We start from the raw sequence: 27,520 nt of genomic DNA on the forward strand, positions 1-27,520 counted from the left end.
CTAAAGGAAAAAGGTATCGCTTTGAATATAGTTCTAAAAACTGCTCGATCACTACCGCCAAAGGTTAATGTATATTTGCATGTGTTCCTCATAAAACACACATGTACGTGATTCGGATTCCGCAGAACCGACAAACATTACACAAACAGGTTTTACCTGAAGTGATCTGTTCTTCGGAGAGAATAAGACAAAATAAAAACGCCGTCGATTCAATTGATGGGTAAATTATTATTACGTTACGTCTTTTGTTTACGTGGTGTTACTAGTGTGACGTGGTCCCATATCAAGAAGTGAATTAATTACAGTCGAAGGGAACGAAATTACATGCGGCTGACTCAGATAGACGGATAAAAAAAAAACAAGGCATGCGAAAAAAGTTGAATCACGAATAATTGATATGAAATTATACGTTCCAAGCGGATAAAAAATATGGAATTAATGGCAGTAGCATAAGCGATCGCGGAATACGATGCGTACGTACAAAGGAAGGTAGAAGAAGGAAAGTCTACACGTGGCATTATATGCGAGTGTGAAAATTTGAAATTCAAAATAACCGGCAATAACCGCACAACAAACGGTAAAACAGATTGAAACGTAATATGTTTATCTTGATCAACACGCGCGACAGCCAAAAAGTGAACGGACAGCAGTATTACTAATTTTTTAGTTAGGTAGGTGTATCAATTTATATTATTATACGTATCACGCAAGCAAAACCTTCAAGGTCGTTACCGCTGCCGAAATTACGGATCTCGTAACAAGATTTGCGAAAATTTTTATCGACGCAATAACAATAATAATAATAATAATAATATAGGTATAAGATTTTAATCCAAGTTGATCAACTCGTTTGACGTGTTTTTTTTTTTATGGAATGATCAATATACGAGTATTTCTACGTACTTGCGTGTCAATTATACGATGTGAATGTTTGACATTTATGCCGATTTTCGGAAACTTCGTAAAAGCCGTCATTGACTTCTTGTCACCCTTCTTGTGCAACGTATCTGTTATGTACTGAAAAGAGACGTTTTTATCATAATAGAACGAAGTCTCGATAAGATATACTAATGACCGCGGCTGATCGTCGAACGTGTATCATACATATGTATCAGAGTAGTTAGCACGTCAATGCTTAATACGAGATGTTCCGTAAAAAGCCGCTTTGTTTTGAATCAATCTTTTCATGCCCCAAGTGATCGTGACTTTGATTGTGAAATGAGGTAATTTGAAGTTATATAATCGAGGGATTGGTGACATATTTAATTAATTTAACCCGAGCAACGACGCGGCTTGCGTGTCTGTGTGTTAAAGAAATATTCGGTATAACATAACATCGTTAATCGTTTAACGTTCACCAGGAAATTCTACCTCATTGGTTTTCAAATCCGATCGCCAAGTGAATTTGAATATAATTACTGACCTAGCTTACGTTTGAGAACTAGGTGATAAAATTTTCGCTCGAGAAACTCTGCGAGTACGTGAAATATTATTGTTTTGTTCGATATGACAATCGTGATGCAATCTAAAGTCACATCGAACGTTACAATCGCGTGCGATACAAATTCGATAATATTGAACTATCTTATTTTTATATTTTAATAATTATAGTCTTAACTTACAAGTTTCTTAGTTTATAGTCTAGTTGTACCAACAGGTAATAAATAAAATTTTATTTTACTTTATATACTTGTAAATTTTATACTCAAAATAAACGAACTAATAAACAAATGATTGATTCAGCTAGCGCCTGACGAATAGGCCGCGTGCACACTTGTATGTCTAGTTGTATTTAGTCAGGCGCTAACATTTTCATCAACTTTCCTAAATTTTATTGAATATAAATCTAATATCCTCGATTATAGTCGTTACGAAAACGATGTCTAGTAACTGTAGTTGCATTAAGAAAATTTGTTTTTATTTATTTTAACAAAGAATAAAAACTTTCGTTAAAGTATAATCGTGATAACAATAAAAAATATATAAACTTTGACTTACATTATAAATAGATATACAAAAGTATGTGTATAACAGTGCTATCATCTCTCAGGCTTACATTGACTAATACCTGCTTAACATACCTTGTACTGTACATGTGCAATTGAGATAATAAAAACTGCAAAAGTACACATTTTTTCATCAGTGCGATTGTTAGGACGGGTATGTGATATTGAACACATACCTGTGAGCACTAAATATATCTATATCGGTAATTCTATCAAGGTATATCTATATTTACAGATTAATGCTACGCTAAGTGATATAGTACTTGCTAACGATATGAATTTCAAGGTAACAGTTCAAGTTTTAACATTCGATTAATTAGCATCCCTAAGCAGTTGTATTCGTTCCATACTTTCGGAATTTAGACATCGATAGTGAAAATTCCGATGCAACGACCATGAGAAGAGTGCAATTGTCAGAAATTTGTATAAAAAAAAAAAAAAGAAAGACGAAATACTGGAAACCAGTAGTTCTGGTTGGCATGCATTTTATATATATATATATATATATTTTTATACAGCTGAACCTATTTGTATATGACTATACAACTAAACGCGTAATATCATACGATGCATTGCAAAATATTTAGTCAGTCTCACAAGTTTGGAAATAATCCTTTACGAAAGAATGTCAACGCGAGAAGGTAATAAAAAGAATGACATTCATCGCGTGTAGAAATGAGCGTAATCTAGGCGTAACAATCATTTTTTTTTGTCATGGAAAAATAGTAAGCTCAACTAGATGCGGAGGACCCGTCGATAGAAGCCACGGATGAAAGGGAAGGCGATGGAGGCGAGCTGAGAGGCGGACAAGAGTGACGGTCGAATTGGCTTGCGATTGCAACTTTATTAACCCTCGGGGAAAAAGGTAGGAGGATTGGATTCGGTGGAGAAATGTCAGAGCACCGAGGTGTCAAGGCTGGAGTAAAACGTGGAGAGTTGAATTGCATGGCTATATTCTTAAGTCTTTGGAGCTGACTGATCTGGCTGCAGTACAACTGTCCGTAATGCATCTGCTGATAGTGATTCTGGATATGTTGATTAATTCTGGCGAACTCGACGGCCGGCGAAAAATGTTGTTGTTGTTGACGATGATGATGTGGTGAAAATACGTCACGCGTATAATGGTGTACTTCCGGCTGTACGAACGAGGGATACTGCTGCTGCTGCTGCTGGTGATGATGATGATTATGGTATTGCTGCCACGCTGTTGGTAAATGAAATGCATTAAAAACGTTCTATAACTGCGCGAAATAAGGGAAAAAATATGCGTAACTCAACCGTTAAAGATTATCGTGAATGTACTACACATTTACAAAATCAGTTTGCAAATTTACAAATTCTCGATACAGCGACGCGAATTGCTTTACGTACTTGTCTTAAATTTAAAATGAATATATACAGTGTACGAAGCGTTCCATACAGAAATTTTTGACAGTGATATAACGTCGAACTAACCACTCTGATTGTTTTCGACGGTGGTATGCCGGTTTTGCAGAATAAGATGACTCTGCGAATCAGGCGTCGCGACGCCGTCGTCCCCTGCGTTCTCCTTGTTCTCCTCCTCGTGGTCTATCCAAGGCCGATGAAGCGGGGGCTGAAAGGGCGCCGGTGTGGCAGAGCTCTTCCGGTTATTGTCGGAGTTCAATTGAAACTGAGGACTTATTCTATCGGCCAAGGAAGACGAGCTGCTGACGCCGCTGTCGTCGAAACTTCCGCTTTCGCTGGCGACCCGTTTTGCCCGCTGACGCTGATCCTCGTCGAAGACCTGGGGCAGCAGAGGGTTCGAAGCAGATTCCAAGGAGGTCATGTTTTCCTCGTCGTCCTCTTCCCGTACTCCAGCGTGATGCGGGAGGTGATCCTCGTCAACTTCCGACGAATCGAAGCTCTGCATTTTTCTCTTGCAACGCGACTGACCCGTCTCACGGAATCCCTTGGCGAACGGGTTGTTATCGATTTTCAATTTCGTGATGTTCTCGTTCTGTGAAATTATGACGGGTCAAAACGAGGCTCAGAAATTGTTTCACTAGTCGCGATAGAAATTAAGGGAAAACGAATTGACGTACACTTTTTAAGGGGTAAGTTACAGCTTGGACGATCCAATATGCGCCATGTTACCGTTTTATTGTTAATTTCAATGAAAAAATTCTTGAAGCTATGAATAATAAAGCCGTTTAAAAAATTGATACAACTCCAGCAATGTTGTTTATACCACGAATAAAACGGCGTTCTTATACTACGCGTTGAATAGAAATTATAATGGAAAACAAAATCTTAGCCAAAGTGTGATTAGTTTTTACTCAGATTAATTTCAATTTTCATTTCATTTGCGTTTTACGTTATCATTTTTTTAAACGATTTTTTCTTCGCTTCTCCGACCTGCAGGCATTTACCTGGTATGCGGTAACCGCGATAAACTCCGTTTCCGGAAAACAGAAGGACGAGGCTGGCTGCGTGAAGAGCAATGTCAGCCTGGATACATCGTCACACCTAACAATCCAAACCGTAGGAATGTACTTGTGCATCGACGTCAGGACGACCTGAAAAAGAAGAAAAGAACATGTCGTTTAATTTTCAATAAATTACAACGGTCGTTTTTATTCCTCTCACGTGCCTAATGAAAGAGAAAAATTGTCTTATTAAACAAAGTTTGCTTCTTTATTTCAATGTGCGATTGACCCGCTGCTTGTACTATCAACGAAAAACTTATTTACCAACATAAATATTACAACAATAAAGGAAAACAAAAAGTAAGTAATAAATGAAGGTTGTGATAATTTATTATTCAATGTATAGAACGTAAGACTGGTTCATTTGAATATCAATTCTGGAAGATAAAGAAATTCTTTACATTGTTCCGCCTTATTATTCCGAACGGTTATTTGATTTGTAATGTCATAAAAAACCCTCCACACACGAGTACATCAATTACTGTCAGGTGATGTGATTTCTTCGTATCATAACATGTGACGATCAGACTCGGGCTCGTTAAGTAAAAGAGATTGGATCAGTGATATACCGTTAATTAGCAGTGGTTTTCCCGAAAATCGATACGACGAAATGACCCAAAATTTTAAAAATGATATTTATCAATAATAATAGAACGAGAAAATTGAATTAAAAAAAAAAAAAAAAAAGAAAAAAAGAAAAGATTCGCCGAAACGAACTTACAGGTACGTAAATTTCTATAACTGCAAGAATCTATCGCAAGTCGAACTTTTTATTGCACTGCAGCGGCTTCGCACGTATATTGCTCAAAGTGATTTTACGCGCGTTATTAAGAGAGGAGACGAGATACGCGGTAATCTCTGTGTTATCCCCATATATCTCAATTAGACTCTTGTGCTTCAGCTCGCCGCAATGCGTGCAAAGTTTGCAGAAAATTGAAATTAAAATCTCTCCTCCTGCCTCCGTGATCAACGAAGCTGCAGCTGCCGTTTGCCATTTAGGTTACATTTTTTCACCATATCTAATAATATAATATCAACGATATTACCTCGTCAATTTCTCGTTATAACTTAATTATTATATATTTATAATAATGACTATATACGTATATATCGATACAAGAACCGAGTAGAAATTTGCAATTTTCCTACAAACCCAATGAAAATAATTTGAAAACTAGTTTTAAGTAATTTTAGCGATGCAAAAAGGCCGGTCAATTTTTCATTTCTGACTTCCCGCAGGGATTTTATACGACAATTATTGTTGCCTGTGAAAAATATTGGGTTTAATCGGGTCAACAACGCCTCTCACAATTATAACAATAATAACCCACTCCCACAGCCCTTCGTGCAGCTAACTGCTCCGCGTTATTAAAGAAATTATATACATACATATATATATATGTGTGTGCGTGCTTTTGCAGTGAAGTTCTATTCGTGAAAAAACATTAATTTACAAGGAATAAAAACCGTAAAATTTAAACTTGGATTACCGTAAATCGTTTCCATACGCACACGTTAAAATGACAATATGGTAAAAGTTATAGAAGCGAAAGGAAACTAGATAAAAATATACAAGTCTCTAATTGGGGGGGAGGTATTCAATCAACCCCAATGCGGATATGTATATAACATTGTTTATTCCGGACTCGACCATAAAGTTAACTTTTTCGACCTCGAAAGCGGGACGAAAATGACAAATTTTTCTCTAAAACGCATGTTCCGAAAAGTCGGAATTTACAAATTAATATTGCGGCCAGAGTTGTGTCGGAAATGAAATCCTGTATGTAACGCGAACTGAGAAAAATTTCATTTGTTACGTCAATGTCAATTTATCGTTGCGCGAGCATTAAATTTTCGCAACAGTTGCAAGAAAATACAGCAACAGCGATCGTAATGAGAATGAATAGTAACGGATATTAGACTTTCCGGTAACAGCAAGAAAACTAATTTTAATTTTTTTCACGTATGCGCGTTTTTTTATCCCGTTCTTTGCAAGCGTACTGTATACATAATAAACTACAATATTAAGAGGGTTGAAAATTGTACTCCGCTGACTCTCTCAAGCCTCGTACACACACATACACGTACGCACAAACACCTACAAGGAAAAAAAGTCGAACATATATCGTAAGCATCTATCCGTTAAAATCGCGCCTACCGCAGTCGAAAGCCGAGCAGCAGATCACATTTGCCGCTGCTTATGTTTCTGCCTAAAGAAGCTGCATCGAGACGTGCGTACGTACAAAAAAAAACACAAAAAAAAAGAAAAAGAAAGTAGAAGAAAGTAAGCGAGTAAGTGCGTATAGAACACGCACACACAAGCACGTATAACGCATAATAAGGGGGCCGTTTATCTAAGACGCTAGTGTTTAGACAGCTTCTTGTCTAGGTGCTTGGGCTGTGGTCTCGGATTACGGTGGAAACACCAAGTCCGACATGCCCGAGAAATGCATGGGAGGTCTACTTCTCCGCATTCTTATAACGCTTCGCGTGTATAAATATATGTGTGTGTGTGTGTGTGTGTGTGTGTGTGTGTGTGTGTGTGTGTGTGTGTGTGTGTGTGTGTGTGTGTGTGTGTGTGTGTGTGTGTGTGTGTGTGTGTGTGTGTGTATCGTACACATACGTGGATATCCTTGGTGCAGAAACCAGGCATGCGCGGAAGAGCACGTGTCTCGTGAAAGGACGATGGTAAAAAGGCACACGCATCGCAAGAGAAAAAAAAACAAATTTGTTCATCATTTCAAACTCCGAGTCGAAAATATTGTTCGAATCGACGATGAAAAAAAAAAAAAAAAAAAGATGCCGTCTCAAATTTTCAGCTTTTGATAATTATTAATATTTAGATGTATGCCTCGTCGCGATTTTCTACAATACTTCCCCAAATTTAAGTAACGTGGGAGATAGTTTTTTTTTTTTTTTTTTGTAAACCATGGAATTTTATGACACGTAAACGCATTAGCGTACCGATAAGACCCATAGAACGTAATTTTTCGAAGGGAATTGAACGCCGCGCTACAAACAAGTAGGAAAAAAAAAAAAAAAAAAAAAACGGTCTCTTTTATCATTTTACGTAAAATATCTACTATTTCAAAATGTCGTTTTAAGATCCTTTCTCGATCCTTGACGATAAATAACTTTTTCGAAATAACAGATTTATCGTAAAATGACGAGATATTTTTTTTCCTATTTTCTAGATCGTCGTCCGATTCCCTATAAAAAAAAAAAAAAAAATACGTTCTTCGTTCAATGTAACGTATAATATACCTACGTATAATAATTAATATGTAACAAATCACGTGATCCACCGACTTATGATAAATCCTACCTTGCATCTTACAGCGTTAAAAGCTGTACGATTATACATAAATCGGTAAATGAATCCTGAATCGATAAACAAACTAATGCAGTATACGTATATAATTATCATCGAAATTAATCGAAGCGCTGATCGTTAAGCTTTGAGTCCGGTTTTAGTACGGCTCGTCATAATGCGAAGACGACACGTGGTGTACGACTGAAGACACGTATATTCCGAAGAGGAATGAATCGAGGTTTGCCGCGTTGATTCGAGAATTAGAAATCAACTTTTGGGCCTTGCCCGAGCGGATCCCCAAGAAGATGGGCCAGTCGGAGCACCGAGATCGTTAGGGTCTTATCTGTTCGGCAGCGGGTCTAACGGTAGCTAGCCGACTAATGCTTGTGCGTTCGTCGTAACAGATAATAACGCGACAAGACCGGCAAGGTTGGGCCTTTGGTGGAGGGTCAGTCCACAGAAAGCAGGCAGGGCCCACCTAGAAGTAAAGAAAATCATCCTATCGCGACAAATGTAGCTTTTCACTCACAGCGTGTGCGGTAAAGAGCCGCCTCTCGAATCATCCTAATCGTCATCCCCCCCCCCCCCCCCCCCTCCATTTTTATTGAACGTACAGGTAATACTTGCGCAGCCCTTTTATCACAACGATTAGAAAGGTTTTTTTCTAGTCTACGATAAATTCGAAGAGTTAACCGAACACGCGCTCTCTTTTGGCTTCCAGTTTTTACCCCGCATACTCCCCCCCCCCCCCCACCCCAGTGACGGTAAATCGAATTTAGGAAGGTTGATATGGCTTTATGGTAGGAGGCGGTATCAAAGGCACAGCCGCCATAAGCCGCGTACCGAAATTCCCATCGAACGTGAAAGGGAACGAGAATTTTTTTCTCTCCGTCTGTCGGATCTTAATTTTATTCCATGTAAAACGTAGACCCCTCGAAAGCCCGAAGCTCTGCAGTCTAGTCCGTGTAAAAAGTCAACGTATAATTCGCAAGTAGATCTTGCAATTGTTGCAAGTAAAAATGCAATAATGACGAGAAAAAAACAAAGAAAAACAAACAACGACGTTGCAAAATTTTTTAAAACTCATGCTTCACTTCCGCTGACATGCGAATGACGAATTTGTACGAGTTTCCTGTCGATTATAGATCAGCCGGTTACTCGAGTTTTTATCAATAAAAAACATACCGATTTATAAACAAACGAATTAAACTTTCACATAATTGTAACCGTTGCGAAAATTTAACGCTCGCGTAACGATAAATTGACGCTAAAGCCTCGTTTGACTAAAAAAAAGTCGAGTAAGCCGAACAAAATGATTTTGCGTTTCAATAACCAAAAAAGGATCGACGATGGCGCAAAATGGTTACGCGCACCTCGTTTTTCCTAATTCCAACAGTTTTTTTTTTTTTTTATTTTAACGATACCTGCTCTGCTCAATTTTTCCAGTCAACGTAACAAATGAAATTTTTCTCAATATAGAACACGACTGTGAAAAATATATGTACGTCGGACAACGTTAACAAAGAAAGAAAAAAGGAAGAAAAAAAAAAAATACTCACGTTGCTGTGATGATCGACGGCGTTGTTGGTTAACTTGAGTTTATTGAAACTGACTGGGTGCTGCATCCAGTGGGAACCGGTCGCCGGGCTGTCCGGATGAAGGTAAACCCTGCGATTAACGTGTGGCTGAGGTTCAGCTGGTCCAGCGGTCGTCCATCCCCTGCCGGAGTTTACCGATCCGCCATTTACTCCGCCCCCGCCGAGGTACTTGTGACGGCGTCGGGACGCCGGCGTTACTTCCAAAAGAAGACAGTAACGTCCGCGTCGTTCAAGGCCCTCGATTTGAAGCTGAAGAGACGGAAACATCCGGCTGGAAGGTTGAATTGGAAAACGTTTTTATTCAATTCGGACGTTAATGTTGATTGGACGAAACAAAAATAATAATAATAATAATGATGACGATGATAATGATAATAATAACAATAATTCTGAAAGGGGTTTGAAGAACAGCGAGAACTGACTAGTAATAAGAACTAATTATAGAAACTGAAATGCCCGACCGATTATGTAAGTTCTTCTTCCAAGTTGGAAGAAGCGAGTGATCGGAGATAAGCGGAAGGCCTTGGTGTATTGGAATGAAAAGAAGAAGCTACGATTAGAAGTTCCTCGAAAAATTTTACGACTAAGTATTCTTCGGGCATAAATCATCAGGGACAAATGTCTTTGTCGTTGTAATCGTCGGATCGATCGCCTTCTCTGTTACCTACCACCTTACATACGTGTAACTGTCGTACGTTTAATACCAGGGAGAAGCGAGATTTCATCGTAAAACTCGATACTCATGGATGACAATCAGTCCGGTTTTCGGCGCTATCGGTGGTAGCCGGAACTCAAAGTCCGAACTAATGTACTATAATGCTAATTGCTCGGTGGTAATTGCTAATTGCAGCGCCTCCGACGAGCCGGAAGACGAGGCGTGAGATTTAATGGCTTGGTGTGAGTGCGGCTAAACACGCCTCGAAACGTCTGTCAAGATGGATTCTAGTGTCGAACATAAGTGAATAAATAAATAAACAGGAATAGAGTCAGGGTGGGGAGCGGAGGAAAGACAAAAGAAAACATGACGTTCGGGTGCCGGTGATAATGATCTTTAACGATATTTAGAAACTTCCACCGATGGTAAATCGATGAACAAAATCTTCTTGCCGTTATTCTCTACCGCTAAAAATTGCAATCGGTAACTCATACTCGCCGAAACTCATCCTAGAGCGATAATTAAATCGCAGGTGTGTCGACCCGGCGGCCATCTTGATATTCAAACGACGATGTTTCACGTTGGCCAGTTCAACATTTTCCCAATCTATTACTAATAGCTTTTACAATTTTAAGCTTATAAAGTTATCGATCCGACGGATATAAGCCCCTAGGAATTTCCTTGTAGAAAAATTCACGACAATCTTTATTCTAACCACGTAATTAGTCATCGTCATCGTTGAAAACGCCGCATGCTGCCACACAATGCGTATGTATGTATATAATATAACCATCAGCGTTATCAAAAACCTGCAAAGTGGTTCCTGTTAACGTCGTTCGTTCTCACCGGAAATACCAGTACAGATTAAAAGATTTTACCCGAGTTGTTTTCGCCCCCCTCCCCCCCCCCCCCCCCCCCCAACCCGCACTTTCCGCCCCGCGCCGCCGCCTCCCTGACAAAGTACGATAAATAACCGCGTACATAACGCATGTCGTTTCCGCAGTGATTTTTCTTTATCTTACACTCAGAGATATATATATATATATACTTTTATACATACTGCACGTAAAATGCGTAGCATCCGCTTCTCCAACTTGCGGTATTACAACAAAATTTACTTTTCTCTCTATCCGTTCCGAAATCTCGCGTGTAGAAAAAATTATTTTCCACATCCGTCGTGTGCTGCAATAAGTTTTTTCGTTTTTTTTTTTTTTCCCCCTTTGGTTATTCACGTACAATAATTCCTACTTTTAGAGAGAAGAATTTTCAAACCACTGCAACTTGAGTGCCGAGTGCAGCGATTATTCCTCCGATATTATCGCAGGATCAGCAATAATGGGTATGGGAAAAGATCGGGCTCCGTGTAAACGGTACACAACAGTTATGCATAGGTATAAGCGGACACACTTAGGAAACATTTGCAGGACTAGTCCGAAAGTCAAGCTCCTACGAAAATTCCGCACCGTTAAAAAGAGTCACAAATCCCTGCCATGCTTTTAGTTCTGCTGGCTGGGGTAGGTGAAAGGTAGTTTTTGGTATTTGCTCGCGTAATTACCGTTCATCCCTCCCGCCTATTTCGAGCTCATGACGTAAGTTTTGCGCTTGGAATCGGGTATACCTCGCCGATTCGAAAACCTTGTTACAACCTTTACAACGTCGTATGTTACAAGATTTTCAGTCAATTTTTCTTCCGTCAAATCTAGTCACGCGATCGTTGTCGAGCCTTTTTATTTTTCGTTCGACGGTGAAAAAAATTCTTAAACAAAAAAAAAACGCAACGTTCTATCGATGAGAGTGAAGATCTTTAACTTCGGCTCGATGTCGGACGAGGTACGGAAAAAGAAGTCTTATCGCAACGCGTATGGATCATCTCGTTTATATTTTCTTGATCACTCCGCGCGTGCCAGATTCCGCGTCTGTTCCTGCGTCGCGACCACGCCTGCAGGAAGTATATATATATATATATATATATATATGTACTATGTGTTTAAGGCATCGTCTGCCACGCGATAGGAACCGGTGATAATTGTTGTATTATGGTATCTGCTTCGGTCGTGCTGCTGCTGCTGCTGCCGCTTCTGCAACTTCGCCTTTTATCTGCACCGTAAGACACGCCTTCAAGAGTTTGGTGTATACCTATATATATATATATATACCATGCAGGAAGCATGCGGGGTTAAGGTTGAGATAGGAATACAACCACACATATATATACGTAGGATAAAAAAGAAGACAAAAGAAAGTGAAAACCGTTTCAAGCCATACGTATATATGGCACATATCTCGGATTCCTGAAATTTTTGCGTCTTCGGTTTTTTCACCTCTCTGAAAAAAAATTTCCTCCTCAAAAATTTGGAATTATATATACATATATATATATATTTGAAAATATTATTTGAAAATATCGAGGAAAAATAAAGATCAGAGAAGAAGAAGAAGAAGAAGGAGAAGAACAAATCGAGATTGAATGTCAGTCTGAATTTTTTTACGATAAATTTTCTAGATTTCAACGTCAAGTACATACGTAATAACACGATATGTTTTTCAAGTGAGAAACTTGAAAACCGCCCTTAAAAGCTTCCCCTGCGATTTTTCGGTTAGAAGAAAAAAACGTCCCGGCAGGATGAGCTAAAATTTTCGGATTCGTTGAAACATTGAAAAAAAAAGTGTGTTGTTAGACGGAAAAAACAAAAAAAAAAAAAACGTAAATATGACAAATTAAATGTCGATATTACAAAAACGTATTTGAATATAACAAATAACACAAAAACATAACGGTGAACCTGGTGGGATATTTGTATGTAGTTTAATTTTTCCAACAGTGTGATAAAGCTATCAATTACAACAATTGAGCTACTGTGACCGAAGCGTGTAGGGAATCAGAATTTTGGCGTCTCGTCGCCTGGCGTCGAGTGGCGTCAGTCAGGGTGTAAAACCGACGTCTGCCGACGGCGCCACGTTAAGAGAGAACAATCGTGTTGCAGACTTGCAGACTTGCAGGCCTGCGAACCTGCAAGCTTGTTGCAGACCGGCACATTTGCACAGACATTACACGGATGTATTGTTTTTTTTTTTTTTTTCAGGGTACCGTTCCAAAAATTTGTGACTAATGCTTTTAACACACACATATATATATATATATATATATATTACATTTTATTTTTTGTCGTATCGTTGTCCGATCAATAGTTCAATCAACACCAAACTGCGCTAAACAATTCCAAAGTTGTCTGTTCTCGTCTTTTATCCGAAGGATTTAATCCTCTCGCGATGAAATTTGGACAACAGTTTTTGTTACCGAAATATGAATATAGCATAAACAATAATGTCCCTGTTTAGTTTTCAGTACCGATTTTCATGAACAATGATTAATCGGACAACGATACGAAAATAACAAACTAATACATGCACAAGTCCGTAATAGTTGTACACGTAAAAATTAAATGTAAAAAATATTACAATAATTATTGTAACGATCTCTAAATATTTTCCTAACTCTTCCAGGTTTTGCGACAATTTTAATTTTTTTTTTTTTTTTTACAGTATTTGTCACAGATTTTTCGAGTGGCAACTTGGGAAAAAAAAAAAAAAAAAAACAAATTTTTAAACGAACCACCCTGGCACGTATCTATATGTAGACACATAGATATGTATAGACGCGTCGGGTTTTCGGGCCCAATTTTCACCGAGGCGACAACCGTAATTCGGACTTTTCCACGCGGTTGTGTCAAGTCGTATTTACGCGTCTGTGCGTGTATATATAGAAAAGCATAGACAAGGCTTAAGCATCTTTGACGCCCTCTTGACGGCGCCTGCACTTTAAGCCGACCTCTCCCTCCTCACCCTGCTGCAACGCCGACTTTTTCAACCCCCTAAACTGGGACTCACTGTTGTGCAAACGGTATTTTCGAAAGCGCAATTTTCATTCCATGTTTATATTTTGTTTGTAAATTTTACGGACACAAAGTCCTTTTATACATATACGAATTCAAAAATGCAAACAGCATGGCTCGACTAGCTAATTATAAATGTATAACGATAATGCATGATGAGAGCTTTGTAATACTTTAGGATTAATTTCAGAGTTTTCTCATTCAAACGATTAAAAACTGTCTATAAAGTGCTGTCTATAATTGTAATATTAATGCTGTTGCTTGAAAAAAAATTAACTAAAAAAAACAAACCGCACGCAATGGACGTGAAAAATAAGTGAAAAAAATAAATAAAAAAGACAGAAAGGTAAGCGAGAAACATTTTAAGAGTATGAGGTCATTGCGAATGATTCTCGAGTAATACGTTTGCGTCCCTCGGAGTACTGATCAGTTTCAATTGGCCTGCAGCATGCGACTTTGCTGCATAGCCTGTGTACCGACACAAAGCTAGAACCTAACCTAGAAAAAAATTGGCATGTGGCAAACACGTGGTACTTAAGGTTTGGCTAGGAGGTATACGTACACCTATTCGGTATTGTATCGAGGTGTTGCAAAAATTTTCTCCCGAAAAAAAAACTAAACTCTAGATTCCGAAAAGTCGAGTCTTTGACGTCAGTCACGCCACCTATGGCCAAAAGACATTTATTTTAATTTTTATTTGTACGGTTTATACCTAATCTGTTTATGTAAAATATGATCGAACGATTCGAATTATCGTAATGATTTTTAACGGAAGAGTTTGTTTCTTTTAAACTTGTTTTGGCAGACAATATTGTTCTAACCTGAATGCAAAATAGTTAGGCCAAGGTTCGCTAGACAAGTTAGACAAATAATACCTAGTTAGACACATAACCCGTTTGTCTTTTTTTTTTTTCTTTTTACTATATCCATGTTATTGCGCGAAATCTTTCTCTAAATTATCATTTAATTGTATCCTGTAGCAAGACACGCGTGAACTACAAGCGCGTACGAGCGGTTGTCAAATTATCTCAACCGCTTCGCAAAATTAATTAATTTATCTTTTCTTCCACGACTGTACTCCGCCTCCCTCGACTTCCGTGATTCTGTTGAATTTGCAGCGTTACAATCAACGTACCGGACCTTGTTTTTAACGTAGGCGATGAAAAGAACACGCGGAACATTATTGTCAGCTATCTCTGGCAACTTGTATAATTTCTCCGAAATCACTCGATATTTGTATCTTACGTGGGCGATGGAAATATGTTAAGCTCGATGGATATTCATGTGTTACACATCTGTAATAATAAGATTGAAATGTTTTTGAATATTTACCCTAGAACGATAACGGCGGGTGAAAAAACATCCCAAGCGGATTTAAATTTCCCGCCACGAGAGAATTGCTTAAATGCGTTTTGCAATCCGAGATACATCAATTTTTGACTTGAGGAAAAAGTTTCTCGGCCCACGTGATTCTTTGTTAAAAAATGAAGAAAATCAGAGAGATGGAATTTAAAAAATTGCAACGTTTTTTCACCACCTCGTTTCCGAAACAGGCGAAAGAAAAATAATAACGTTACCGTTCTAGGGTTGAAATGTCGAAAATTGTCGCTGCGCTGCATCCAGCTACGCAGCGTGCAAGGATTAAAAAGAATCAGGAATCGTTTTCGGTACGTCTTCTTTACAAACAGACTGAATAATGAAAGTAGACAAAAAACAAAAACCAAACATAAACAGCAAGGCCCAAATTCCTTGAGGAAAAACCTTTTCACCCGTCTCTTAGATAGTAACGTAGAAAGAAGCACAGGTATATAAACGTAACCCTGCAACGGAACGGACCAAGGAAGAACTGGATAATAGCAGGGTCGGCACAAACGGCGGTTGTAATTAGTTCCGGGACTGGGCTGAGTGCATTTTGGGTACGTATAAATTGTCCCAAGTGCATAGCTAGGTATTCTTGCAGAACAGTCGCGCGTCTTATAAATTGAAATTCGAAAGTAGAAGAACCGGATTTTAGGTTGCGGGATGAGAGTTTGAACCAAAATGAGTAGAGATAAAAAAAAAATCAAAAAGTTTGGGACCGCTAAATTAAAAGCGAAAGGCTTGACACTGCTTCAACATGTTATTGTACGTATGCAACAACAACAACAATAATTCGATGACACGAAGTGAGTTGCGTGATATGCACGGACGGAAGGAGTAACGAAGGAGGATCTCACCTCGGGCCCAAAACTCCCGGGCCTCCGGGCAGCTTATCTGACCCGAGATCTCCGGGGTCCGCGAAGATATCTGCGGCGCGTTTCCCGACTTTCTAAATCAGCGTAGCCAGCCAAGTTCCGATCGGTTTGGGTCCGGTTGGGGATATTTTAGGGGGGGGGGGGGAGACGCTGAAGGGACGCGGCGACGCGACGCCAACAGAAGTGCGTTTTACAAGCGTGTAGACAAGCTAGGCGGCTCTATTTTCTTATCACAAACTTGCAAGTATACTCGGTCAAAACCAGGACCCATGATGAAAAAAAAAATAAATATATCCCAGCAATTCCATTAATATTTTTGATTTGATCCAACCATCGTTCAATGTAGTACCAGATGAAAAAAAAAAAAAAAAAATGGAGAATTCCAAATTAAATGTTGAAATTTTTTTAAATTACGTCTTATTTACTAACAGATAACAAATAAAAGTGAACCTGCCGGGGCATTACGTTTAGTAAAATTTTTCTACCGCTGTAATACACGACGATTTTAATTATTATACCTCAGGTTGAAAAAAAGTGTAAATCACCCGAAAATAGCTTCACTTGTTTCCTTCGACTTCGGGAGGGGGGTCGCTAAGTATCTTAAACCGAGAAAGCGAAAGATCGATTGGATGGGTGGTGGGTGGTTAATGGTACAGCGTAATTTTGGTATGCGGGGGATCTCAGCTGGTCATCGGCGAGGCATGCGACTCGTTTGGCCGCGCAAAGAGGAGGGAAGATGAGGAGGCCTGGCGGCCCTAAGTCGTCGGTCCTAAGACAAAGAAGAAGTAGTCTCAGAGGCGCCGGCCGGCGACTGTCTGTCGACTGTCCGTCGGTTTTGCCTACCCCCGGTCGGGGTGGTGGCCCGGCTCCCGATGGCTGCAATGCAACCACCACCGCCACCCTGCGTATTCTCTCTCTCTCTCTCTCTCTCTCTCTCTCTCTCTCTCTCTCTCTTGGCCATACACGCTGCACGCATTATAGGTTATATGCCCACAATATCTGGGCCTTGAGACGACCCCCCACCGGGCGAACGCGCGTGAGACCCAAACTCTCGATGATCCCGCCCAATGTTTTACTTCCCCCGATACCTTTTTTTTTTTTTTTTTTTTTTTAATTCATTTCGATCTATATTTTCTTGATCTTCTTCTCCTTTTCTTTTTGTTTGTTTGTTTGTTTGTTTTTTTTTTTTTTTCTCGTTTTCACATGTACCTATCCCGCTTCTCGATTTATATCTCCGATCCCCTCGGCGCTGTTGTTAAAGGTACGCGATATTGTTACAAAGGGTGAAATCACCAGTTTTACAACCCTTTCTAATTATCTATAAGTAGTAGTCGTCGTAGATAAAAGATACTTGAGGAGTTTTCATTCCTGCGTCAATCGGTATTATCGTTAAAACAGTCATGCTTCGGACTTTTAAAACCTCAAACACGCATTTCCATTAAAGCATCCTTGGTGAAATTTTCTACTACCATAATTACGAATTTTTACGGACATTGAAACATTTCGCATTAGTTCTTACAAATTTGTAAATATGGATAGTTTTTTCGTGAAAAATTGTTAGTTTTCGTAGTATCTTGTAGATTTTTTTTTTTTTTTTTTTTTTATTCACAAAAATACTAATTTTCATGATAACCTACAAGTTTTTATGTAAAACTACACATATTTACAATTTTATACGAAAACAATTTTTTTTTTTTTTCTTTAGCACAAAATTGTACGAAATTACGTCACATTCCCTAATAATTCGTAGAAAATTGTAAAAAATCATTTTCACCAGGGTTTTTTCCTCATAATTTAATTTCCAGACTGTTTTTTATTCGCTTCGTAATCTCACGCTCCTAATAATTTTTTATCCTGTAACCCCTGGTTCGTTACAATATATATATATATATACACAATCAATTTCAGCTAGATTGGAAGATTAGAAGTATCGTGATAAACGAACTTTGGTTTTACAGAATAAAAGAAAAAAAAAAAAAAACCAAACAACAAATAGTCAATAAATTATTGTAGACACTTCGACTTCAATTGTTCACTAGACGGTCGAATCTTAGTACGTAAGAATGATAATGCGAATAAAAAAAATAAAAAAAAAAAAGTATTCGCGCGTACCGGACAAATTTATGTCCGCACGAACGAAGGTAGGTAGGTGTTGGAAAAAAATCCGCGTACAAAAAAAACTAAAAGAAAATAAGAATAAAACAAGCGTACGCGTGCGATCATCGTTATCTCTGCATAGTGTCTATACGTATATCCACGTGGAGCCAGGAGGGCAATTAACGTGTTTCACCAAATTTTCGCGGTTGGTAAATGTCAAAGGGACCGCGCGGCGCGGCGGGGTTCAAGTCTGGCAAAGAGCGACGTGACTGCAGTCATCCCGGTAAGCAACAACAGCACCAGCAGCAGCACTAAATATACATAGGTATATATATATATATATAAAGGGCCGAGTCAGCCATGCGTGTGCCGGTCCCAAAGCGCGATCTCGGAGGTCCCGAAGGTCCCGAACAGGAGGCGCCTGCGTCTCGCCGTCGAGACGCGCCGCGTCGTCGTGGCCGTCCTGGAAGCGTCGGTCTGGCAGCTGAAGAGCCGCTGGATGTCGGGGTGTATTCTTTTAATTTTAAACAGCCGATGGCAGCCCGACTCCCTTCCCATGCACACCGAGTGAGTGAGAAATCCGCGCACTTATAGCCGCGTGAATGGTTACGTCGAATGGAGGAAAAGGTCCGGGTATCGGGACTCGGTGTTGGTAACGAGGTCAGCTCGGCTTAGGTCAGCTGAGGCTGTTGTGCCTTGGTTTCGTTGGATTATTCACGAGTTTCACACTGATCCCTGGCGTCCCTGGGACGTAAATTAGGAAACCAAGATCTTGGCGGTGAGGGAGGATGAAAGAGTGAAAAAAGAAAGGAACATCATCGGTTGACGGCACGATTGCGCTGGAAAGAGTTTAACCTGGTACATTTTACTCATAGTCTTTCACTCACCGGCCCAATTTCGTGATTATCATCTCCGTTGTTTCCGCGTGAAACTGTTGCCAAAGTTTGGCATTTTGAAGCGATACCGATACGTTGCCGGGTAGCGTTGGTCCGGCGCCAGGAGTCGGTGGTAAAAGCCATCCGTTGTTGGTCAGTTCCTCTGTAAATAAGAAAGGAAAACGGAAAGGTATTAGTTACGAATTAATAAAAGCACTTTAAACACTGACTATAGTGCAGTGAATGAAAAAGATGACGTCTCTTTTCCGGACAGACAAAAATAACATACATAAATAAAAAATGTATATTGGGAGAAACTTTGAAAATCGTGAGAGAAAATGCTGGTGGAATACAGTGGAATGAATAGAAAGGTGGCAGGGTTCCATTTTCAAATTTTATTCCAAGCGTGTAATATCCATTCCGAACCTGAAGTACACACCGCGGACATTATTATACACAACAAGAAAACTGGCGAAGACACAGCGTGGTTCCGGATTATCCGCGCATCTCAATGGACAATGTATTATGTGTGTGTGCGTACGTGTATATACGTATACATGTCATGACAAAACATCATGGATCTAGGTATATAATGTTCGCCTGGAAAGAGCGCAAGTGCGGTGAAATTGACACGGGTGAAGGGAGAGCTGGAGAAGAAAAGTGTCTTGTCCTTCCGGTCTGGCGAACGAGTGCGTATTATGGGTATTTATAATAAGAGGAGATAGGACAAGTGGTGGTTCCATGGTGGTGGTGGTGGTTGGGGGCTGACGGCGTCCTCTGGAAGAGGCGGAAGAAGAAGAAGAAGAAATCCTCGGCGTCGCTGCCCCGACTCATTGTACTCACGGCTAAGAAGGAGATAACGATTACACGGATGACCAGACCGCGGTGTACTTTGATCTGCCAAAAACGGCGTCTCAGGATACAACGGCCCTTGCGAAATGAATAGTAAAAACTGTACCAATCATCCATTGGCGGTGTAACAAAACGCCCGCGTAAGAGAGAAAGAAACGCAAGGTGATCGACAAATTGAATTGATATTAACAGCAAAAGTGGACATGAAGCCGGACGAAGAAGTGCGTTGATTATTATCATCATCGTCGTCATCCCCCCCCCCCTTGTTTTTATGGGGGCACTTTACGGATGAACCTACTCGTTAGGACCTTAACCCATTTTCTATAATATGCACAAGGAATTGGATCAAAAAAAAGTGTAAAACGTTTGTACACTTGGAGACAATGAATCTGAGACGGCTAATTTTTTACACTAGACAATTACGTTGGCAACACTGAGAAACCTACAGCGCCACGGTCGGCCGAGCGCGAAACAAACTCAATCACAATAAACGTAACATGACCCATGACCGTCGAATCTAACCTTAGAGTACCGCGAAGATAATGACTTGTTGGATTGGCACGTTAATTCTAAGGATAGATTCGACGGTCGTGGGTTATGTTACGTTTATTGAGATTGAGTTTGTTTCGCGGTCGGCCGATTATGGCACTGCAGGTTTCTTAGTGTTGCCAACGTAACTGTCTAGTGTAAAAAATTATCCGCCTCAGATTCGTTGGACCCAAGTGTACCTACAATACGAATTTGCGTTTCAACATCTGTCTGTAAAAATCCTGGTGGTTAATGGTCCGAGAGAGAGAGACATTAACGATGGATTTGGAAGTGTCGGAAGATGTATTCGGAGAAGGAGAACGAACACGACCCACCGAGGTCGTCGTGTCTAATGAACTTATAATTCGCGGCCTCTGTTCCAAGTGCCTCCTTCCCCTCACCCCTTGTGATGTAACGTTTATTAGAGACGCACACACGCGAGGAAGAAACGCTTATAAGAGAATCCCACCTTTTGGACTGATGGTTTCAACGCGACGGAAGGCAGGCAGGCAGCTCAAGAAAACAAACAAACCATTAAAACGGAATTACCCCCTTAGATAAAGACGACTGAATGGTCGCGACGAACGGTCATGGAAAATGGGACTTTCAGTCCCCGGGGTCACCGATGAGCTCCTCCTACTCTTCCTTCGATCCCTCGTTTGGGGGTTCCACGGATACATTGAAAAAAGAGACCCACAATTATTTCGTATAAAGACGCGGCCAAGTGTTACGCGAAATGTAGGAGATAAATGGAATCTAGGTAACGATGATTGTATAAACGAGGAGCGGAAAGCGGGCGGTGAACCTTGTAGTCTCATTCACAACCAACAAACGACATTCGTCATCAGTGATTGACCAGAAATGTGTTAAAATCTGTTACATAATCGATTACCAGCTACAGACAGAGTTAATTACTCTTCATTCATAAGTAGGACTGTACATATACGTATATTATGGTGGTCACCCGAAAAATTTGTGACAAATACTGGAAAAAAAAAGTTGTCGTAAAACCTGGAGGAGGTAGGAAAATATTTTAGAGATCGCTACCAATTATCGTAATATTTTTTATTTCATTTTTATACGTACACCTTACGGACTTGTGCATTTTTTTTTTTTTTTTTTTTTTTATTCTTCAGTACTTGTCACAAATTTTTTCACCGGCACATTAAAAATGTCAAAAAAAACGAACCACCCTGATATATAAAGAGAACAAGACCCTCGGTAAGACCGTTTCGTTTATCCTGCATTGTAGAGTGAATCAGAGAAGATTAACGATGATTACATACCGCGGTTCAATATGAATATTATTAACCTGTCGCAAAGTATAAGGGAGCTGCTTGTTTTGTCCCACCAATTTTCTCCAATTTGTTAGTTTTTTTTTTTTTTTTCTCTCTTTTTCTCCCCCTTTCTCTCTCTCTCTCTCTCTCTCTTTTATCTCTTCACCAAATTTCATCGGCAGTAGCCCCCGCTTACAACCACCCTGGAACATCATCGTAAGTGTGCTGTCATCTCGCAACTCGCGAGGAGCACCATTACGGAACGAACAAAAACAAAGAAAAATTAAGGTAAATAAGGGGGAGGGGGTGGGGGCTAGAAGAAAAAGAAAATAAAAAGAAAGAAAACTACCGTCCCGTGTTCCCGAAGCGTTTTCATCGTCCCTAAGGGGGTCGGGTCTGCGGTATGGCGACAAAACCCACCTACCCAACCTCCCCCGGCGGGGGCCAGACTAAAACCCGATGATGCAGGACTTCTTCCAGGATTTTGACTACACCCAGCCTCTCTCTCTCTCTCTCTCTCTCTCTCTCTGCTTGCCCGCGCTGTACACACATTACGGGCCCTGCACCTATACTTATTATACACAGATAGAGTTTGACACGAAGTAACATCTGCCCACCGTCTCTCTCTCTTTCTCTCTCTCTCTCTCTCTCTGTCCCGTCTCTCCGAGACCACACTACCGGTCGAACTATTATCGCGTTGTTAGTTTTTATTCCTAATGGCATAAAGATGTTTGTCTTTTGTGTTTGACTTGGGTTAAGACAAAAAAAAAAAAAAAAAAAAATGGAAAAAAAAGGTGACCGTTGCGGGTAATAGTCTCTTTCACCCCCCCCCCCCTTTGCGTCCCACGTAAGGGGCGTCTTTGAGAATATGATGGGAAAAGGTGCGCGCGAGAGGAGATTTGAACAGCCGAATACCAGTGTTGTGCAGCTTCGATTGATCGTTTTACCAAATGATCGATTAATCGTCATGGTTTCTATTCTGGCGCCGATTGACCTGCAGAATTATTGCGAGGCAACTTCGATTAATCGAAGAAACGGTGAATATAAACTGTCGATTGGTCGATCGATTGAAAAAAGAAAACGATTAATCCGAAATCGTTGATTAATCGAAGAAATCGATTAATCCAACAGCAATGGCCGATAGTTTGTACGCTAAGCCGTCGGTAATACAGTGATCAGCACGAATTATGTACGGCATTCCGAACCGTGAATTATTATACCTTTGAATGTAAGAAAACACCGTAAACTATTCGAAATACGGTCGGACCTCTCTGTAAGTCCTCCCACCACCCCCAAGTGGAAGATTTTTTTTTTTTTTAGGAAATGAGGTACCCCCACTTTGTCCTCTTCGTCGGCCGCACCATTCGATTTCCGTCTCTCTCTTTCTTGGCGCCGCTACCTCTCAATAGGACCCTGCCAGATTCGAGTGGAGGGATGCTGAGAGCGAGAAACCGAAGAAGCGGGCTTATTGAGAGGTCGGACTACCGTACACGCACATGTAAAAAATTGGTCAAGGGAACTGCGAACGTATTACGGATTATGCAATTTGCTGGGTTATTCCGGATTTGCGACGGTGCTGACACGGTAGACGTAATTATGCCGGATCCTTTTAATCACGCCGAGGCAATTTTAAATTCGATGATATTATAGGCGACGTATGCAGATGGTTGAGTTACCGACGTTTGTCCCACATTACCGATCGGATTATTACGAAGGCGTTCTAATTGCGAGCGTTCTTATTGAGAGGTCGAACTGGATGGATGTAAATGTCATTTCAAACCGAAGCGACCTACGTACGACCCTCGCCATCGGCAATTTTGTTTAGTCTTTCGTTTTTTAACAAAGAATTAATGAAATAGATTTAAATATAATCGATTAGGGATACTCGCTCGAAAAATTGGTTTCTGTATTTTTCGAAGCGGTAAAAATCGAATCCGTGGTACGAAAAATCTAAAGCTCGGTGAGAGATGACGTTTTTTTTTTTTTTCATACACACTACACCACGATTGAAAAATAGATAAAACAGCCGATCATGAGGGTCGATTTTTGGAATGCCTCGAATTACCTGTAATAAGAGCCGGCGTACTTGGAATGGGTGATCCAATTAGCCGAGCGCAACACGCACTTGAGACACATTTCGAATCATCGAATGTGAAAGTAGACGAGTTTTCTTCGACAAGCGTATTCGAAAACTGAAAACTTCGCTGCTCAAGTAACTCAGTGAGCTACTGAGAGTTTACTTACCGTCGACAAAGGTACATTTGGATATGGTGAAATAGTCGTTTTGTTATTACTATGAAATTTGACTTCAGCCAAATACGATTTGTTAACTATTGACAAAATTCCATCGATCGTTACAACTTGGCTCGACTAAAATTTGATAATAATAACGAAGCATCGATTTTACCATATCCAAATACATAACTACGTCAAAGGTAAATAAACTATTTCATCAATGGCAAGCGTCTACTGCTATTCTAAAACGTAAGAAATTTTTACCAACGAACCTGCGGGATGATGATGATGATGATGATGGTGCGTCATATTGTGCTGCCGGTAAAGCATTTGATGATGCATCTGAAGTTGGGTATGAAGTACACTGGCCGGTGGGAATCTGGCCAGTTCCAACTGCGGTATGCGGCTCATTTCAAATAAAGTCTCTTATCACCGTGTTTCCTTGATTTTTTTCTATGTGATTATTATTATTATTACTTCTGTCTTTTTTTTTTTTTTTTTTTTTTTTCGCAACCACTCAAATGCAGACAATCGTTACGCGCACGTGTTGAAAAAACACACGTAAAAACCGATATCGAATGATTTTTTCAATGTATCGAAGCACACGAACATAAGAAAGAAATAACATCGAAATACATCGGCTTGTACGCAACAAAAAAAAAAAAAAATCCAGCCCGAAAAATTGTGAAATTATTTACGAGCGGTTTGTTTTTTTTTCCAAACACCGTTCGATCTTCTTATTTTTACGACGACGAAGATACCTTACGAGGGGCAAACTTGTGTTCGAAATTTGTACGGAACTTGTTCCACCATCCAGCGCAACAGTTGGCGCTCGACTGAAATTTCGTTTCATTCACGTAGCAGTGGCCGCGTATCCTCGAACTTGGCACCCCCGCAACTCGGCTTGCTGATTGGCCGAAATTAGCCACGCCCAGTTTTCTCATTGGCCCGAAGCTTAGACCCCTGAGTCATAAATGAGGGAAAACTTTTATGCTGTATCTATGGACGATCTCTCGACTTGTGCATTACGGCGACGCTCGCTGCTAGATATATATATATATATATATATATATGTACGTATGTATGTACGTAAAATAATATATATATACGTATACGAGGTATAATAACGAGGCGCGAGTATAATTACTTTACACCTAGATACGATAAATTTATACCGTCGCACCTGCATCGCGCTGTAAGTTTTCGTGAATTCGTTTAATGGGAGGGAATTTTTACCTCAAAAATCATACACGGTTCGATTATATACTTAAGTACGAAGCGTTCGAAGTACGAAGGCAATCTTGACCGTTACTCGGAAAACTACTGATTTTTTTTTGATAAACGTACTCAGGCACACACACACACACACGCGCGCGAAACATGTAACATTTTAATTAACGAATCGACGAATGTAAGTATTCGAAATACGTGCGTTGTGACGAGTGAAGCAAACGACACGTTTCTTTCTTTTTTTTTTTCTTTGTAATAAAATATATGGCCAAATATACTTGTATCAGAGTGTTTCAGAATAAGGAAAAGTTTGATTTCGCTCAAAATGTGAGGTCTGTAGGTTACGTAGAATGGGCTGCCAATATCGCATTTTGTGACAAGAATCATGAAAATTCTACTTCTGTGCCGTTTTTACACGAGGATTTGTTTCTTTTTTTTTTTTTTTTTTTTCCATTGCCGTTAGAAAATTTATTTTGGGTCTTGGAAAAGTGTCGAACGATGAAAATCGGAACGTTTGCGACACGTTTCGAAGAGCTGATAAAATATTCAGGATTCTGATATCGTACTATAAGTAAAATGTGGAAGAGAGTAAAGATAAAAGTGGAAGAAAAAAAAAATAGAAGAAAATGGGCAAATGGGGTTGTAGGGGAGGATATCTCTGAGAATTAACATATATATGCCTATAACAACGTGCTCGGCATGTATTTATGGCACTTTAAACTGAAACTCTCGCAATATGGTCGCGAAAAGTCAACGTACAACAATTAAACTCCATATTTCCTTCGAACATTTAACGTAGCTTTATTGCCGGCCGTATATCGGAGAAAATTGCGGTTATAGGCTTCGTAACTGTACATTGATAAAGATCGGTCGAGTTTAGTAACGTTGAATTTCTGGTTAAATAAACGAACAATAGATACGTCTTTGCTTGTTGGGCTTCTTATCGCGGCGACGATCTTACGAGAGAGATTGTTTTTTTTTACTTGTTTTTTTGGACAACTCATTGGAAAAGAAAAACACCGGAGTGCAATTAGGTTGATGTTAGAGTGCTACCAACGTACAAACGTCGAGGGTATTTCACGATTTTTCGAATACCTCGCTGTTCCGTAAAACTGTGTACCACGCACAAGTATAAGGTGCTCTTTTTTTTTTTTTTCTTTTTTTTTTTTGTTTTTGAAAATGACCTCGACCTTGCAGTACAATCGTTGCGGCGGATGTTGGAAACGTAGGTATTTTATTAGCAACAAATTTTTCCCGTCAACGTTTCAACTCTGATCAAAGTCATCCTCGGGACATACATATTTAACTTTAATTTTAAATTTAATAATATGTTATAAAAGTATAAATAATAATAATAAAAATAAGGTAGTTTCGTACCTGTTGTGCGGTACAAAGGTAAAACTGCAAACCCATCGTTGCGGATTTTGTGGGATTTCGGACCTGTGGATTAACTGTAAGCGATACCCATAATACTTCATTATTGTACGCGTGGCTGCTACGACTGCTGCTGCTGCTGCTGCTGCATGCTCAGGTCTAACCATTAGCCCCAAGGTAGTCCATTATAAATCCATAAACGGAGAAACGTGTATATAAAAGGCGTTTGCCCTCCACCCCAAGTACCTTTGCCTAGGACTTGGCGCCAGAGACCCTCTCCCAACGCTTTACGGACACCCTTTTTACCCATCCTGCCAAACTTGTAACCTGCTAATTTGCCCCACTGACCGTGAAAATTAAAACCTCGGAAACAAAACGGCATTGCAATTTCAAAACTCGTATACATGTTTGTAGAATTTTTTTTTTATTTTTTTTTCATGGAAATTACGGGCATTAAAAATTTTTCCGTACCGTTTAATTTGAACTTTTTGTTCGTACTGGAAATTAATAGATTTTCAATGTTTTACCGAGAAATATAGGTATATATACTTTTTCCTCCTAGTTACTTTTTCATAAACAAACGATTATGTTTTTCACGGTTAAAATATATATATATATATATTTTTTTCTCTTTCTAATCTTTATTTCAACGCCTTTTCATTCGGCTGCCAACTACTGTCGGTTTTGGATTATTCACTCGGCAGTTTTCGCGATCATCTAACGGACAGAATCGACTCTTCGCTTCTCATGGGGATAAAAAGTATCGCGAAATAACTATTCTTCCGACTTGTTTTCCCTATGTTTATACAATAATTAACGAAACTCTCAGAGGCGCGGATACAACTCATGCAGCAGCTGTCGGAATACTTGTGTAACATATTCTAGATAAATAAATAAACTCTTCAA

General features: G+C 39.7%; 1 protein-coding gene and 1 long non-coding RNA gene across 2 annotated transcripts; one reads left to right on the top strand and one right to left on the bottom strand.

The window, feature by feature from the left end:
• The first annotated feature begins 150 nt into the window (after positions 1–150).
• On the top strand, positions 151–4,525 carry LOC124181932. Its single transcript, XR_006870666.1, has 5 exons — positions 151–671; positions 2,733–2,871; positions 2,969–3,216; positions 3,502–4,081; positions 4,389–4,525. It is a non-coding gene; the product is annotated as an uncharacterized LOC124181932 (long non-coding RNA).
• LOC124181927 (T-box transcription factor T-like) lies at positions 2,738–24,436 on the bottom strand. Its single transcript, XM_046568651.1, has 6 exons — positions 24,283–24,436; positions 19,131–19,281; positions 9,326–9,635; positions 4,397–4,543; positions 3,462–3,984; positions 2,738–3,210 (listed from the first exon to the last, which is right to left on the bottom strand). The coding sequence occupies exons 1-6, from the start codon at positions 24,419–24,421 to the stop codon at positions 2,738–2,740; spliced, it is 1,743 nt and encodes a 580-aa protein (XP_046424607.1). The 5' UTR covers positions 24,422–24,436.
• Between the last annotated feature and the right edge of the window lie 3,084 nt (positions 24,437–27,520).

Source organism: Neodiprion fabricii, chromosome 5 (genome assembly GCF_021155785.1).
Source record: "Neodiprion fabricii isolate iyNeoFabr1 chromosome 5, iyNeoFabr1.1, whole genome shotgun sequence".
NCBI lineage: Eukaryota > Metazoa > Arthropoda > Insecta > Hymenoptera > Diprionidae > Neodiprion > Neodiprion fabricii.

Coding starts and splice junctions, on each gene's coding strand:
- LOC124181927 (XM_046568651.1), bottom strand. CDS start 24,421: ATGAGCCGCATACCGCAGTTGGAACTGGCCAGATTCCCACCGGCCAGT. Junction 19,282..24,282: donor TCATCATCATCATCCCGCAG/GTTCGTTGGTAA, acceptor TCTTATTTACAG/AGGAACTGACCAACAACGGA. Junction 9,636..19,130: donor ATAATCACGAAATTGGGCCG/GTGAGTGAAAGA, acceptor TCAACCTTCCAG/CCGGATGTTTCCGTCTCTTC.